This window comes from Oreochromis niloticus, linkage group LG3, assembly GCF_001858045.2.
Source record: "Oreochromis niloticus isolate F11D_XX linkage group LG3, O_niloticus_UMD_NMBU, whole genome shotgun sequence".
Lineage (NCBI taxonomy): Eukaryota > Metazoa > Chordata > Actinopteri > Cichliformes > Cichlidae > Oreochromis > Oreochromis niloticus.
In genome coordinates, this window is record NC_031967.2 from 75937576 (window position 1) to 75952693 (window position 15118).

Here is a 15118-nt window from a genome sequence, read left to right on the forward strand (position 1 = left end):
CCGGCTGGATGACACGCTCTGCTTTGATACAAAATAAAGCTCAGATGATTTCTCTACACTAGTTTATCTCATGACTTTGAATCCTCCTGAAGATACTGACAGTGAAGCACGTACATAATACTCCAGCCTTTCAACTCTCATCTTATTTAGTTCTATTAATACACTGAAATCTCATTTGTGTCATGAAGAAAGTCTTTAATCAAACAGAATTCAAATATCAGAAACATTTCATATATGGAGTTAAACATGAATCATTTTTTCAACAATATATTTATTGTTGTCATAAACAGACAAGAAGACAACAACAAACTGCTCCTCCCATTCAACACATGTCAGTCCATATCCCAGCAAACTAAATCATCTCCATTGACACCTTCATTGGCAACACCTTTATTTTACCATCAGCTTCAAAATATGGAAACATCCTGTGAGTGAAAGTGTGTGTGAATGTGGTTATGTGTGTGTTAGTATCAGGATCAGAGAACGACAGCTTTCCTCTGTTCCAGTCCAGATTCACTCTGATCCTCTGGAGCTTCTTCGCAATTGGGAGAGCAGTGTATAGAGCGGATTGTGAGAGTGTGTAGTATTTACTTAGACTAAACAATATTCCCCATAATCCAAATGTTATGATTCCCTTCCTCTGCACAGACTCTGCTAACACACCCAGTCTCCACCCTGTACTGTCTCCAACATCAACATCCCAGCTGTGAGTCCCTGAGTTAAAGCCCTCAGAGGCCAGAACAGGGAGGAGAAAATCAAACCTCTCTGGATTATCAGGAAGCTGCTGCATCTCTTCTCCTCGTCTCACACTGGTCAGATCTTCAGACAGGATGAGCTCTGGATGAGCAGTGTTTGGGTCCAGAATGAGAGGAGTGCAGGAGACCATGTCCTTCATGTTGTTCCAGATGTTGAAGGTCAGGTTGCCCAGGTGTTTGGCCTGGTCTATCAGAGCTCCTGAGGGCAGCTGTGGATCATCCAGCAGGGGGCAGCGCTGGACTCTTTCCACTGCAGCCTTGTAGTTGTGCAGGAATGAGACGTCTTCAGCTCTCAGCTCCTCCTCTGTGGCTCTGACTGTGTCTGAAAGAGCTGCTATCTCTCTGCTCAGAGCCTCCATCTTCTCCTTCATCATCCCACTCTTCTGCTCCTCTTCCTCCCTCAGTGCAGCCAGCCTGGCCTCCTCTTCCTCTGCTAGAAACTGGTGAAGCTTCTTAAACTGCTCCTTAATCTGCCTCTCTGTGTGTCGGGCCTGGACCTTAATGTGTTCTGCTGTTTGATCAAACTTCACTTGAACTTCTTCACAAACCTTTAACTTCTTCTTTAAGGGCTCCAGAGTTTCCTGAAGTTCCTTTTTGTGTTGTTGTGCAACTTCATCGATGGGTCTGAATCTGTGATTGGTGTGATTTTCTGAGTCTCTGCAGACGAGACACACTGGCTGCTGATGGTCCAGACAGAAGAGTTTGAGTTTCTCAGAGTGCAGACTGCAGAGAGCCTCTGAAGCTCTCTGATCTCTCTCCTGTAAGAACGACTCACACAGGTTCTTTAAAGCCAGGTTTAAAGGTGGATCATAAAGTGAAATTTCCTTACAAACTGGACACTCGTGTGTTGGTCTCTCTCTCCACCATCTCTTCAGACAGTCTTTACAGAAGCTGTGGCTACATGACAGAAGAACAGGATCTCTGAAGACCTCCTGACAGACCGGACAGCAGAGATCCTCCTCTGATCTGGAAGCCATTGAGTCTGTGAGTGAAGCTGAAAACAGCAGACAGGCAGTACAGTCAGTCCTGGCTCCCCTCCCTCCTCTACTACCTTCACTGAAACTTCCTTTGAGTCGTGTTTTTGCTCAAACTCACATTCAGTGTGTGGAGCGTCAGCAGCTTGAAGCAGCAGTGTTGGAGTTTTCCACTTTTCTCTCCTGTAGCTGGACTCACTCAGAGGAAGCTGCTAGTTTGGTCTGAACTCAGTCTGATCGTCTTTGCTTCTCACTTTAATCAGGAAGAGAAACAGCCTGTTTCCTGGTTTTTCTCAATTGAGTCATGTGAGGGGCAGAGCTTCATACACCTTCCTTTTACAAAGTCTGTGCATCTCTCTTTAATTAGGAAGAGGAATGGCAGATGTCTTGGTTTGTTGCAGTTAAATCATGTCAGGGGTGGAGCTTCATTCACCTTCCTTTTATGGAGGCTGTTTCTTCACTCATAAACGAGTTTTCCATACCTCACCTTAGACATTTTACCTGGTTGTAGCTGAGAAAAAGGTTTTGCTTGATTTCACTTGCACAGGCCACAACATAAAAACGTTTTGAATTCATTGAACATTCATTGGTGCAGCTGTTTGTGAGTTTTTTTTAACACTGTTACTTGATCTTCAAGTATGTTTTTCTGTTCATTTGACTGCATTACATTAGAGTGTAACACAGGAATAGAAGCATTTGATTTCATGTTTTTAGTGACAAGAATACAAGTAATCAGCTCATTAATTATAAATCTTATGAATTTGTTTCTCAAGTCAGGAATCCTTTTTAAAAATTATTTTCTTACAGAACACCAGAACAATAAACATTTACTGAACAGTTGTTAAAAATCCAAAACTTTTTCATATTAGGAAAATGTTTTCAAGACATTCAGACTTCAGTTTAATTTACTAAAAGATTAAGAACTGAGGAAATCTGTCAGGGTGAACAGGATTCATCTTTTGGGGTCTGTCATGGTCCCCGTGTCTGCCCGGCTGGCCCAGGTTGTCTACATGTGTTTTCTTGTTTTCCTTTCTCTCTCAGGCTCACCATGCATTGCCTGGGTAGATCTCATTGCGGGCTCCTGCCCCTGGCCCTCAAACCGTTAAGTCATCACGTTAACTCATAACGCACCTGGGGTTTATTACCTTATCAGTGTCCTCTTCATGTTTCGCTGGTTTGACCTCTTGCTCCTGTGCGCTGGTTTCCCCGTTCCCTGGAGCCCTGGGCGAGCTAAGTCGCTTGTGCGTAGCATTTGGAGCTGTGCGAAGAATCACCCGTGTGTGAGGGGCCCTATTCCTTGACATCCCCTGTGCCCCCCTCTGGATTCCCCTCTCTCACCTGTATATACAAGCACCCGGTGTTGTGTGTAAATAAAAGGAACTGTATTGTGCTTTTCTGTCTCCGCTTGAGTCCTTCCTGCCTTGTAGTGATGTGTCGGTCGCAAACGAAATGGCTCTTAGAGCCGGATCTTTGACGTGAATGACGCAAGCCGTGTTTTTTTTTTCTTTCTCTCACCCTCTCTCACACTTTTTTCTGCGTCACTCCGCACGTGAACCTTGTGCTTTGCGCTGGGCAGAGGGGGGAGGGGCGGTAGTTACACTCGCAGTAGCACAGGAACAGAGCAAGAGAGAAAGAGAGAGAGAGGGCCAGGGACAATGACGACACATTAGAAAGGTATAATAATCATCCACAACTATTTTCAGGATGATAAAGGATTCAGAAGGTTTATTCATGCAGGCCCATATGACAGAGAATGTGCATCTTCTTTTTGTTTTCATATTTTAATTTATATTTAATTGTGTTGTGGTTTGCAGTGTTTTGTGTTGTTTCACTTTAAAAAATCTTTAAAAGGAAAAAGCTGAAAATTTAAATAGTTAAAAGTTGAAATGTGAATAGTTGTTTTTTGTATTATATAATTTATTTATTACATTTTATGTGGAGTGAATAAATAAAAGTATATTTACGGTGGCCGCTAGAGACAAAACACGTACAAACTCCAAAACACGTAAAAACTCAAAACACGTACAAAAGACAACAGAAGTGCTCCAGGATGCTCGGCGCAGTGTTGAGCTTTTGTTACCTAGTGGCTACACAAGCCAGCAAGTACCAACGACCGGATTTGGTGTGTGGTAGTAACAGGTAAATGAACATTTTTTTTTAAATTATTTGAATATATATGAGTGCTTGTGTATAAATACACAAATAATACACATATGCTTTCAATTGTGTAATTTAAGTGATCTAAGTAGCTCTGCTTTGGAAGTTCAGTTAATACTAGAAATGTGTTTTGGAGTTTGTACGTGTTTTGTCTCTAGGGGCCACTGCATATATTTATATATAAACATATATAAATAAAACCACTTCTTTTTTCCATTAGTAATTCCTTTTGTGTATAATTTTATATTATTGTTAATAATAAATTAATTAAAGCAACAAAACAACCTGAAGAGCCGGGTCTGTTTAGTGAGCCGAGCCGAAAGAGCCGGTTCTCTAAAAAGAGCCGGAAATGCCACCACTACTGCCTTGTGACAGAATAGTCCACAACTATGGACTCTGCATCCCCCGCGCCAGCTGCTGTCACTTTGGAAGAGTTACTGCAGCGGCATGAGCTTGTTCGACTCAGCGGAGAAGGGGCGTCTCTGGCTGAGGCTTTCACTCAGCAGACACCATTCGCGGAAGATCAACCCTCTGCCTCATCTCCCCACGTAACGTCAGCTCCCACTGAAGCTACACCTCCACCATCTCCTTCACCACTGTCTCTAGACTGGTATTTACCCACGCCAGAGACTTTTTCAGGGGGGATGGTAAAATGTGGTGGTTTTTTTTGATGCAATGCTCATTGCAGTTTTAAACAGCTACCTCATGTGTGACGGAGTGAAAACTGCATATTTCATTCAGCTGTTTCGGGACCGTGTGTTGATCTGGGCACAAGCTCAACTGCAGGCAAACCCAAGATAACTTTAGCTGATTTTCTTTCTAAGTTCAAAGCTGTGTTTGACAAGAGGTCCAGTGCTGATGCAGCCGGTCATCGCTTACTTGACCTCAAACGAGGCGAGTGTTTGAGGTCAAGTAAGCATGGTTGATTATTCAATTGATTTTAGGACACTGGCAGCACGGACCAAATGGGGACTGGAGGCTTTGAGAACCGCATTGTTGAATAATTAAATTATAATTTCAAGGATGAATTGATAATGTGTGAGCTCCCTTCTTCTTTAGAGGCTGTTATGTCATTGTGCATCCAGGTGGATGATCGGCTGCGGGTGCACCGGAGCGCATGGAAATATGCACAGCGGAAAGCCCTAATGGCACGAGACACTCTCGTGTCTCGTGCCATTAGGGCTTTCCTAGTAGTGGAGAGGATACTGGTGGGCGACCTATCTGACAGACACTCTCCCCCGCCTCATGTTGCCTGTCAAACTGAACCATTGCCTGAACCATTGTCCATTCACTTTCTGCATTCAGGGGCTGAGCAAAATTTCACTGACTCTTCGCTGGCCTCTAAATTGAACATTGAAATTAAGTTGTTGCATAATCCGCTCCATGTTTCCGGCCTGTCTGGTCAATACCTGCCTGAAATCACACATGTTACTGAACCACTCTCATTCACTATGTCTGGCAACCACACAGAGGCTATGTTTCTTTGTGTTTTTGGCACCATTCACCCCATTCGTGTTAGGCTATTCATGGCTAGTGCAACATAACCCCCAGATTGACTGGAGGAAGAAGCGGGTGACGGGGTGGAGTGTTGAGTGTCACATGAAGTGTCTCAAGCCTGCCACACTTTATTAACTGGTGTGCCTTTGTTTATCTAGATGATATTTTCATTTTTTCCAAGTCTAAGGCAGAGCACAAGGTCCACGTGAGGGAGATCCTCCAGCGCTTATTGGACAATAAGCTGTTCGTGAAGGCGGAGAAGTGCGAGTTTCATGTGGACACTGTGGCGTTCCTGGGATTCCTCATCACACAAGGTAACTTAAAAACTGACCCAGTGGTCCAAGCAGTTCTGGACTGGCCCCAGCCTCCAAACCGTCGTTTCCTAGGCTTTGCCAGTTTTTATAGACGGTTCATTAAAAATTTCAGCCCGATTGTATTACATTTCACAAGTCTCTCCCAAAGTGGGTATTCAGTGGAATAGGGCAGCTCGGGAGGCGTTTTCCTGCTTAAAGGAGACCTAGCTGCTGCTGAGGGTTGTCTCCAACTCCAACCAAAAGTTAATCTACATGGTTAACAAATGTCTGAGCTTTATCCTGTGTATCAGTCTGGCTTGGGCTACCATTATTCTCCTGACAGGAAGTGCTCTCATTCTTCTCATCAGACTTGTCGACAGATGTCACTCATTGCTCAACAGCCCAATGATGACTTTGAATTGATTATAAAAATACAAACGACAGCTTCCCTATTACTGTGTCTCAAAGGTAATGAATCAGAAGAGTCGACTCCCATCGAGTGACAAACCTTTTTTTTAACAAGATTTGCTGTGTTACAACAGCTTTTAACTGTCTTACATCACATACAGCACCATTTCTACGCTGAATATAAACACAGTTATGATCTGTGAAAAAAGTCAAGATTGTGTGTTTTGCGGTCTAATATTTTGTGCCCCGGGTTTCTCATTGGCTCATTTTCTTGCAGAGCCTTAGCACGCACATGAATGATTTGTTGACAAACAAAGCAAACCCTGCAAACCCTTGGCCTTCTTTTAATGACCTTCATGATGTAGTCAGCTGAAATGGTTTTCACTTCACAGGTGTTAATGGAATTTTTTTACTTCTTAATGGTGTTCAAACCATCAGTTGTCTTGTGCAGACGTCAGGTTGGTACACAGCTGAAAGCCCTGTTTGACAACAGTTAGAATTCATAATATGGTAAGAACCAATAAGCTAAGTAAAGAGAAACGACAGTCCATCATCACTTTAAGAACTGAAGGTCAGTTAATCTATGACAAAACTGGCTCACATGAAAACCGCCCCAGGAAAGGAAGACTAAGAGTCACCTCTGCTGCTGAGGATAAATTTATCCAAGTCACCAGCCTCAGAAATCACAAGTTAACAGCACCTCAGATTAGAGCTCAGATAAATGCCACACAGAGTTTCAGTAGCAGACACAGCTCTACATCAACTGCTCAGAAGAGACTGCATGATTTGGGGCTTTATGGTCAAATCGCTGCTAAGAAACCTCTACTAAGGAAAAGCAACAAGCATAAGAGATTTGTTTGGGCAGTAAAGGTGCAAGAATGGTCTCTACATGCAGGATTCCCACTGTGAAGCATGGGGGAAGAGGTGTGATGGAGTGGGGGTGTGTTGCTGGTGACACTGTTGGGGATTGTGATTGAAATTTCTTCATTTTATGTATTGATCGCATGTTTTAATAATATCACTTTTTCGTCACTTATATAAATATAGGATAGCATCACAAATACATACACACAGTGGGGCATTCTAAGTTCATGGGAATGTGAGGCTCCTTGTCCTCATCTGGGGGAGGGGGAAGGATTCGGGATGTAAATTTTTCAGATGATAGCTAAGTGAAAAATAAAGTCATAACTTTCTCTTTGAAAGGAAGGTTTCAAGGACGGGGCTGAAGGCTTAATCATCTCTGAGCTGAACAACACATGAAGCAATCATAACCTTGATGGTTTATCCTTTCTGTCAGGTTGCGTTGGTTTTGGAATTTCTGCCAGAAATTCCATCGTCTGCAGGCTTCTTCAAACACAGAGAATACAAACTGTTGGCCCTGGTCTGAGAGAAAATAGGTTGATGAGTATTTATGGGTTTAGTACATGGCATACAGTTTCTGCCATGGCCTTGCAAAGAGTGAACAGTTCTATCCAAGATGTGCAGCAATGCACGAAGACTATTAAATATAATTTTCTACTTTAACTGAGGGGAAAGGCCACATGAGGTCACTGTCTCCGGCACATCTGATTTAGATCTCTGTGGTGACCCAGAATGTTTCATTTTTGTTTATTGCTCGGGTTTTAAGTTCCCTTGAAAAGTAATATTGTTGATGTTAATTTGTTAATGCATTTTGAATGCATTTAGATTTTCCTTTTATAACAGTTTATGTGTTTTATTCACAATACTGACAGACTGAATAGATCGCTCATTTGCTTTAAATTGGAGATTCAGTTTTTTTTGTGTTTTTGACATTTTGTTTCCAAATGATTTGCAAATTCTTATTTTTGTGTCACAGCACTGGAAGGAGGTAATTTTGAAGCTGCATATCACCAGTGTGTTTCTGCAGTAACTACAGAGGATAAAGAGGATGGCTGTTTTCATGTTTTGGATTTATTCAAAACTTTTGTTTCCTTATTCAAATCTGAAAGCCCAAAGTGGGCGTGACTGGGCGGAACCTTGTTGGGGATCTTGTGTGCCGTGGTTATCCATGTACGGCTGGTTTGACTGCACTGTAGTGTGTGTAAAGATGTGATGTATATGTGAATTAATAAACTATTTTACACTCTAAACCACATCTTTGTCTGAAGTATAACAGACCTGAGTACCTCTTTGGTAATAGATATGGGTGAAACTGGATGAAATTCCCAGGGTGGCGTCAGCTTTTTTTCTTGTAAGAGTAAAGCCTTTGAGCTTGCAGTCACCACACCACCACACTAGCATGTGTGCATTCCCTTTTTACCCCCTCATTATCGCTCCCTCGCATTGCCACACATGCTTACCAGCATCTTAAATAGGCATTATATAAGAGAACAGAGCCTTACATTTTGATCTAGAGGCATTTGAGTGTGAGGAGTCCCAACCCAACTCTTTCAAAAATATCAAATCAAATACAGAAATGTAAAAATCATTAGTCATAGATTAGGAAAAGTTGTTCTGTCCACTCATGTCCTCTGATTATTCGTGGAAGACAGAATCATCCATTTCTGTGCTCTCTGGCTGCTGTAACGTTTCTCCTCATGCTGGATGTTACAGGTGAACTCTTTCACTCTCACTCATGTGTTTGCACAGATGTGGACAGCAGCTACCTCCACCTGTTCATCTGTTCTGTGCCACACAGCATCAAAATAAGTGGATGTTGTTACATTAATGTAGTAGAACACTGCCCCCTCTTTAAAGTAATAAAAACAATGATAAATTAATGATGAGAACTACACTGTTCAAAGTTTTCTCCAACTCCAACCAAAAGTTAATCTATATGGTTAACAAATATCTGAGCTTTATCCTGTGTATCATTCTGGCTTGGACTACCATTATTCTCCTGACAGGAAGTGCACTCGCTCATCCCATCACACCTATTAGCCGTTTTTATAAGTGTTATATATGTTTTATATTTCAGATTCCTGGCTCTTTGCTTTTCTGACAGCTCTGCAAACTGCCTTCTCTTAATGAGCTTCATGATGTAGTCACCTGAAGTTTTAACTTCACATGTGTGCATTTTCTGAGTTCATTTGTGGAATTTCCTGGCTTCTTAGTGGTGTTGGGACCATCAGTTGTGTTGTGTAGAAGTCATTTGGTACACAGCTGACAGCTTTGACAACTGATAGGATTTATATTATGGCAAGAACCAATCAGCTAAGTAAAGAGAAACAGTCCATTATCACGTTAAGAACTGAAGATCAGTCAGTCCGTAAAATTGCTAAAACTTTGAATGTGTCCCCAAGTGCAGTCACAAAAACCATCAAGCACTTCAACGAAACAGGCTCTCATGAGGACCGCTACAGGAAAGGAAGACCAAGAGGATAAATTCATTGAAGTCACCAGCCTCAGAAATCACAAGTTAACAGCACCTCGTATTAGAGCTCAGATAAATGGCACACAGAGTTCCAGTAGCAGACACATCTCCACAGCAACTGTTTAGAGGAGACTGCATGATTTGGGGCTTTATGGTCAAATCGCTGCTAAGAAACCTCTACTAAGGAAAAGCAACAAGCATAAGAGATTTGTTTGGTCAGTGAAGGTGGAATGGATGGTCACTACATGCATAGTTCGTACTATAAAGCATGGAGGAAGAGGTGTGATGGAGTGGGGGTGCGTTGCTGGTGACACTGTTGGAGATTGTGATTGAAATTCCTTTATTTTATGTAATGATCACATGTTTTAGTAATATCACTTTTTCGTCACTTATATACATACAGAATAGCATCAACAAATGTGTTCCTCACACACTGCATGTAAATCTTTAGGTGACGGCTAAGCAGAGGTGGGTAGTAATGAGTTACATTTACTCCGTTACATTTACTTGAGTAAGTTTTTGAAAAAAATGTACTTTTAAAGTACCTTTTTTGCATGATACTTTTTAATTTTACTTGAGTACATTTGTGAAAAAGAAACGGTACTTTTACTCCGCTACATTTCCAAAATTTGACTCGTTACTTTTTAAAAAATAATTAGTTTAACACATTAGATAACATGCCGCCAGTGGAGTTTCCGGTAACTTTTTTACCAATCAGATGTGGCCATGCAGTCACACGACCAGTTTGAAACTGTGGCGGGCAGAGCAGCCCAAGCGTTTCAAAGTAGCAGACACACGGAAAGAAGAAACAGGTGAAAACATGGCAGAGCCAATTGTGTACGCTAGAGCTGAAGAGGATGAACACCCTTGGCCTCATATACTAAGAATTAGTGCTGGGCGATATGGAAAAAATATTTATCACGATATGAATTATTTTATATCACGATAACAATATATATCACGATATACCACCTGACCTGTGGTCATCTAGAAAGTACGCAGTCTGTAAACAGCAAGTGCCGAGGGTGCAGTCTTTCTTTTCAGTTACCATAAAGTATGTCGCAAATCCGGGTGCACGTACAGCAGCACCAGCTCGCAAACCACGAGACGAAGTTTCTTTGTGAAAAATATCGTTTTTTTATACTTTATTTTCTCTTGCATAAAGTTAAGAGAATGTATAGTGAGAAGACAACACTAATATATTTGCCACATGCTATTTAACCCTTTAAGACCTACCATAGAACCAAGTCCGCCAGAGCTTATCTTTATGTTTTTACATGCTGTAGTGCCATTTGTGGGAGCATTTCAAGTTTCCATATATCAATACAACCGTTTTAGCCCAAATTTTAATAATATGTATGCATTAAGTCCATAGTAACTACATAAATTGCAAAAACTGATAATGTTGCTCCATGCCATGTGCACTGTGCTAATCCAAGAGGAGCTACAAAACCAGCACCAACGTCGCCGGCATGTGTGGTACCTCAGGCTCATCAGAGCCAGTCACATCCAGGTAAAATTACCTACCCTAAACTACACACATTTAGGAATCACTCAGCCATCCCAGCCAGGGAAACCAGCAGTCAGCTGAGACTGAAGAAGTCACTTGGATGAGTGATCAAAACGTGTCCCCCACTGAAAACGCGACGTCCAAATGAACAGAATCAACTGTTAAGTCCAATGGATAATGTCAATAACTGAATGATAGCCAGTCATGCGTACACAGTCACCATATCATAAAGAAATACATAAAGTAAATGTCCCTGAAGCTGATATGACAACATGCAGTATGCATTTACGACCATGAATTGGATCCTGTAACTCATGTGTGTTCCTGGAATTGCAGTAAAAATGTCACAAAGCTGAAAACACGGTACCTTAGAGTACAGAAACATGCTTAGTTACACAGATAAACTGTATATGTATGAAAGCATAAGTATTGTCACAGTGCAGTAGTACATGTCACATAAGCATAATAATCAGAATAATGCTTGGATCCCTCAAAATAAATGAAACCATATCCTGGCACCATAACTGTTCATGTTGTTCTCCACCTTTCATCCAAGCAGACAAGAACCGTATACTGCAGGATCAAACTGAGTGTTCCCGTTCTGGACCGTTTCTTCAACCAGGAGGTCACGAGGCCCGATTTTCGGCTAAGCAGGGAGTCCCTGGCAGTGTTGCTAAATCTCCTGGACCAGGATCGGCGCCATGGTTGGGGTGCCACAATTGAGATCCTGGAGTTCATTTTCTGGTTGGCAAGTGGAGCATCCTACAGGGTGGGGTCAAGAGTGTTTGGGATGCCTCGTTCTACTGTCCACACCATTGTCCACCGTGTCACAGAAGAAGTGGTGGCCATTCGCCACCAGGTCATCCACCTCCCAAAGACACCAGAGGACCTGGAGGCAGTGTCCCATGGGTTTGCAGGGCTGGCACGCCACAGAGCCTTCGTGAAAGCGGTGGGTGCAATCGACGGCTTCCACATCCGCATCAAGTGTCCAAGTGGCCCTGATGGTCAGTGCTACAGAAACAGGAAACTGTTTCCATCTATCATCTTGCAGGCAGTTTGTGACCATCAGGGCTGCTTCATCGACACCTACGTGGGCTGGCCTGGTTCGGTGCACAATTCCAGGGTGCTCTGCCACAGCCCACTGTACAGACAGTCAGTCTACCCTCCTCCAGGACATTTCATCCTCGCAGATGGAGGGTACCCATGCCTCCAACGTCCACTCCCCCTCATCACACCCTACAAGAGGCCAGTCCGAGGTGTGGGAGCCCAGCGCTTCAACAGCCACCATTCCAGGGCACGCTCCATCATAGAGCGTGCGTTTGGAATGATGAAAACGAGGTTCAGGGCCATCTTCCTGCAAGCGCTGGAGGTGCACCACACCTTTGTACCCCACGTAAGTGACCACCCAATGACATGTGAATATTGCAACATATAATGTTTGTGCGCAAATGGTGTGCGTGTATTACACACATATATGTGCATATATAGGTGTGTGTGTGTATGTGTGTATATATATATAAATATATATGTATATATATATATATATATATAAATATATATGTATATATATATATATATATATATATATATATGTATATATATATATATATATATATATATATATATATACGTACATACATATATGTATGCATACATATATACACGCACACACTACAGGTAACCACTACAGGTTGTGACAGCCTGTGCCGTCCTCCACAACATCTGCCTCAGTGCCGGTGACATCGTGGCCCCAGTGGATGAGACCACGACTACTGTTAGGCAAGTGCAAATTTGTCTAGGAACCTTTTCTCCGGTGGCATATGGCACTTCATGGCACTCCTGCTTGCATATCTCTGACATCTTAGTGGTGCGGCAGCCGTCGATAGAGCCAGCCCTGCAAACCTGTGGATGGACGTTGCAGTGGACAGTGGGAGGATGCATCCTTAAGCTCTCTTTGCAGACCACCCTGTGTGATTCTCCACTCGCCGACTAGACGAGACAAACCGCAGGTCACAGTTGCAGCACCCCATCCATGTCTGATCTATCTTCAGCAGATCCAGCAACACTGCCAGGGACTTCCTGGCATGTATTGGAGTTGTGAAAGAAATGGTCCGGGAACAGGACACTCAGGTTAATCTTGTGTGAACACATGTACATAGCTGCAAATATTGTTGTCTTCAAATGCTGCTTATGCATTGCACATTTGTTTTTTGTTTTTTTTGTTGTTGTTCCTGATATGTACTCTGTTTTTGAGTGAATGTCCATTTGTAATTATGACTTGGCATCATGTCAATAACTGTTGATTAAATGGATTCAGTGACGATTACTGTTTGATTCCATTTATTGCGAAAATAAGACTTGTAACGTCCAACACAAAGGGCACAATGTAACAAAATAAGTTAAAGGAAAGCATCTGCAATGCAGGAAATAGAAGGTGTCTGGTGCCTGGAAAATCATCTCAACACACAAATGTCACAGAACTGTCAAAGAAAATTAGAGGGGGGCAGCAGTCATTTTGGGATCAGACGTTCCAGGATTGTAAAAAGTCTGTCCATTCTCTCCTTGCTCTCCTGCGCCCTTCTCTCCTCAGCCTCCCTTTGTTGCTGCATGTCCTCCCTGATGAGGTTGAGCAGCTCGTCATCCCGATCCCGTTTCCTCTTCCTTGCTGTTGTCGGTGGCTGACTGTCTCCCTCATCAGTGTCAGATTCTGCTACGTTCTGGTCACCCACTGCTGAACTTGGCCCTGGAGTGTCCTCAGGGAGAGTGGACAGTAGGACAGGGGGCCTGATGGACGGCCTCTGTCCTATTACCTCGTCCACGAGGGCAAACCAGGGCCAACTGGCAGCAGTGGGCTTCCCACTTACACCCTCTCCTGACACTGGATACTTGCAGTCCTAAAGGCAGGGGAAATAAAAACACGACAGTTAACACATGATAACACCACAACAATTCTTGGTAGGTGTACATTTACTAACTTGTGTCCTCATGACTTATCTGCTTGAGAACAACATACTTTGTAGTTTGTCTTGAGGTTATCCCACTTTTTCCTTGCCTACAAGGGGGTGACTGTCCCCTGCAAGCCCATCTTCTCCAGTATAGTCCTGATCACACCCGAAAAATAAGAGCAGACAGAAACCTTGGCAACTATCTTGATCCCAACATCGGAACGTTTGCACAGCAGCACGCCAGAGTGATACCGAATGGACATCACAGGTTCTGTGCAGCATGAGGGTTAATGAAACTACACTCATATATGGGTGTGAATTGATTTGTTCTTGTACCGATTCGCCCGCCATTGTTCCAGTCCAAAATCCTTCTACTGGTTCAGAATTTATGCGGCAGGTGGCCCACAATGAATCCTGGGATATAGTAGGATATGAAGGATACATCGGACCCATCCTTAGAATTCAGGGCAAAGTAGGACGCATTTGTCGCCACATTTTGAGTGCTTTTTGAATTCGGACAGCCTTCGCCGCGTCGCTGTGACGTCATTGCATCCAAATATGGCATTTTAAGCATCCTTCCCCTGAATTCGGACACAGCTATAGGCTTATAAGGCCCTTTCGCGAAAATGATGTCACTTCCGGTTTCGGGCAGGTAATGGTGGACAATCGATAGTTCGCGCTGACGTATATGCCAACGTAGGAAGTGTTATGAACATCGGCAAAGCGTGTGATAGGTTTGTAGCATAAACCTATTCGCTGGAACGTTCAAGGCGATTTACTACACAGCAAAATGAAGACACAAGTAGGCAAAGTTCTTTGTGTTACTCATGCATAAGGGAGGCCTGCCTGGAGCCAAGTGTCGTTCCACCCACTTGACCTCCGTCAGACTCTCAGCCAGGTTCCCCATAGCACTCCTTTTATTGTGGTTACATGAATATACATAGGGTCATTAACATATAACATCTTACATAGGTATACATGTGAACAAAGAATACCTTGTCTGTGTGTGTGTAGGTCTCTGTGTGTGTGTGTGTGTGTGTGTGTGTGGTCAGAGTGTGACCCCATAAATGACTTCCCTAAACCTGCTGGTCTGGAAGTCCAGCAGTTCATCTAAACAAAAGGCACTTAGCCTAAAACAGATATAGATACATTTATCCTACCATAAAACAATAAAAGAAGGTACGACCTCTCCCATGCTCCCAGAATGTGGGTGTGAAAGCCAGAGCACTCTGGAATGCACACAAA

General features: G+C 43.0%; 1 protein-coding gene across 1 annotated transcript; it reads right to left on the bottom strand.

Annotated features, from left to right (window-relative positions):
* Positions 1-251: 251 nt before the first annotated feature.
* On the bottom strand, positions 252-1994 carry LOC109199842 (nuclear factor 7, ovary-like). Its single transcript, XM_019355170.2, has 2 exons — positions 1851-1994; positions 252-1749 (listed from the first exon to the last, which is right to left on the bottom strand). Exon 2 carries the CDS (start codon positions 1730-1732, stop codon positions 353-355), a length of 1380 nt encoding a protein of 459 aa, XP_019210715.1. The 5' UTR covers positions 1733-1749; positions 1851-1994; the 3' UTR covers positions 252-352.
* Between the last annotated feature and the right edge of the window lie 13124 nt (positions 1995-15118).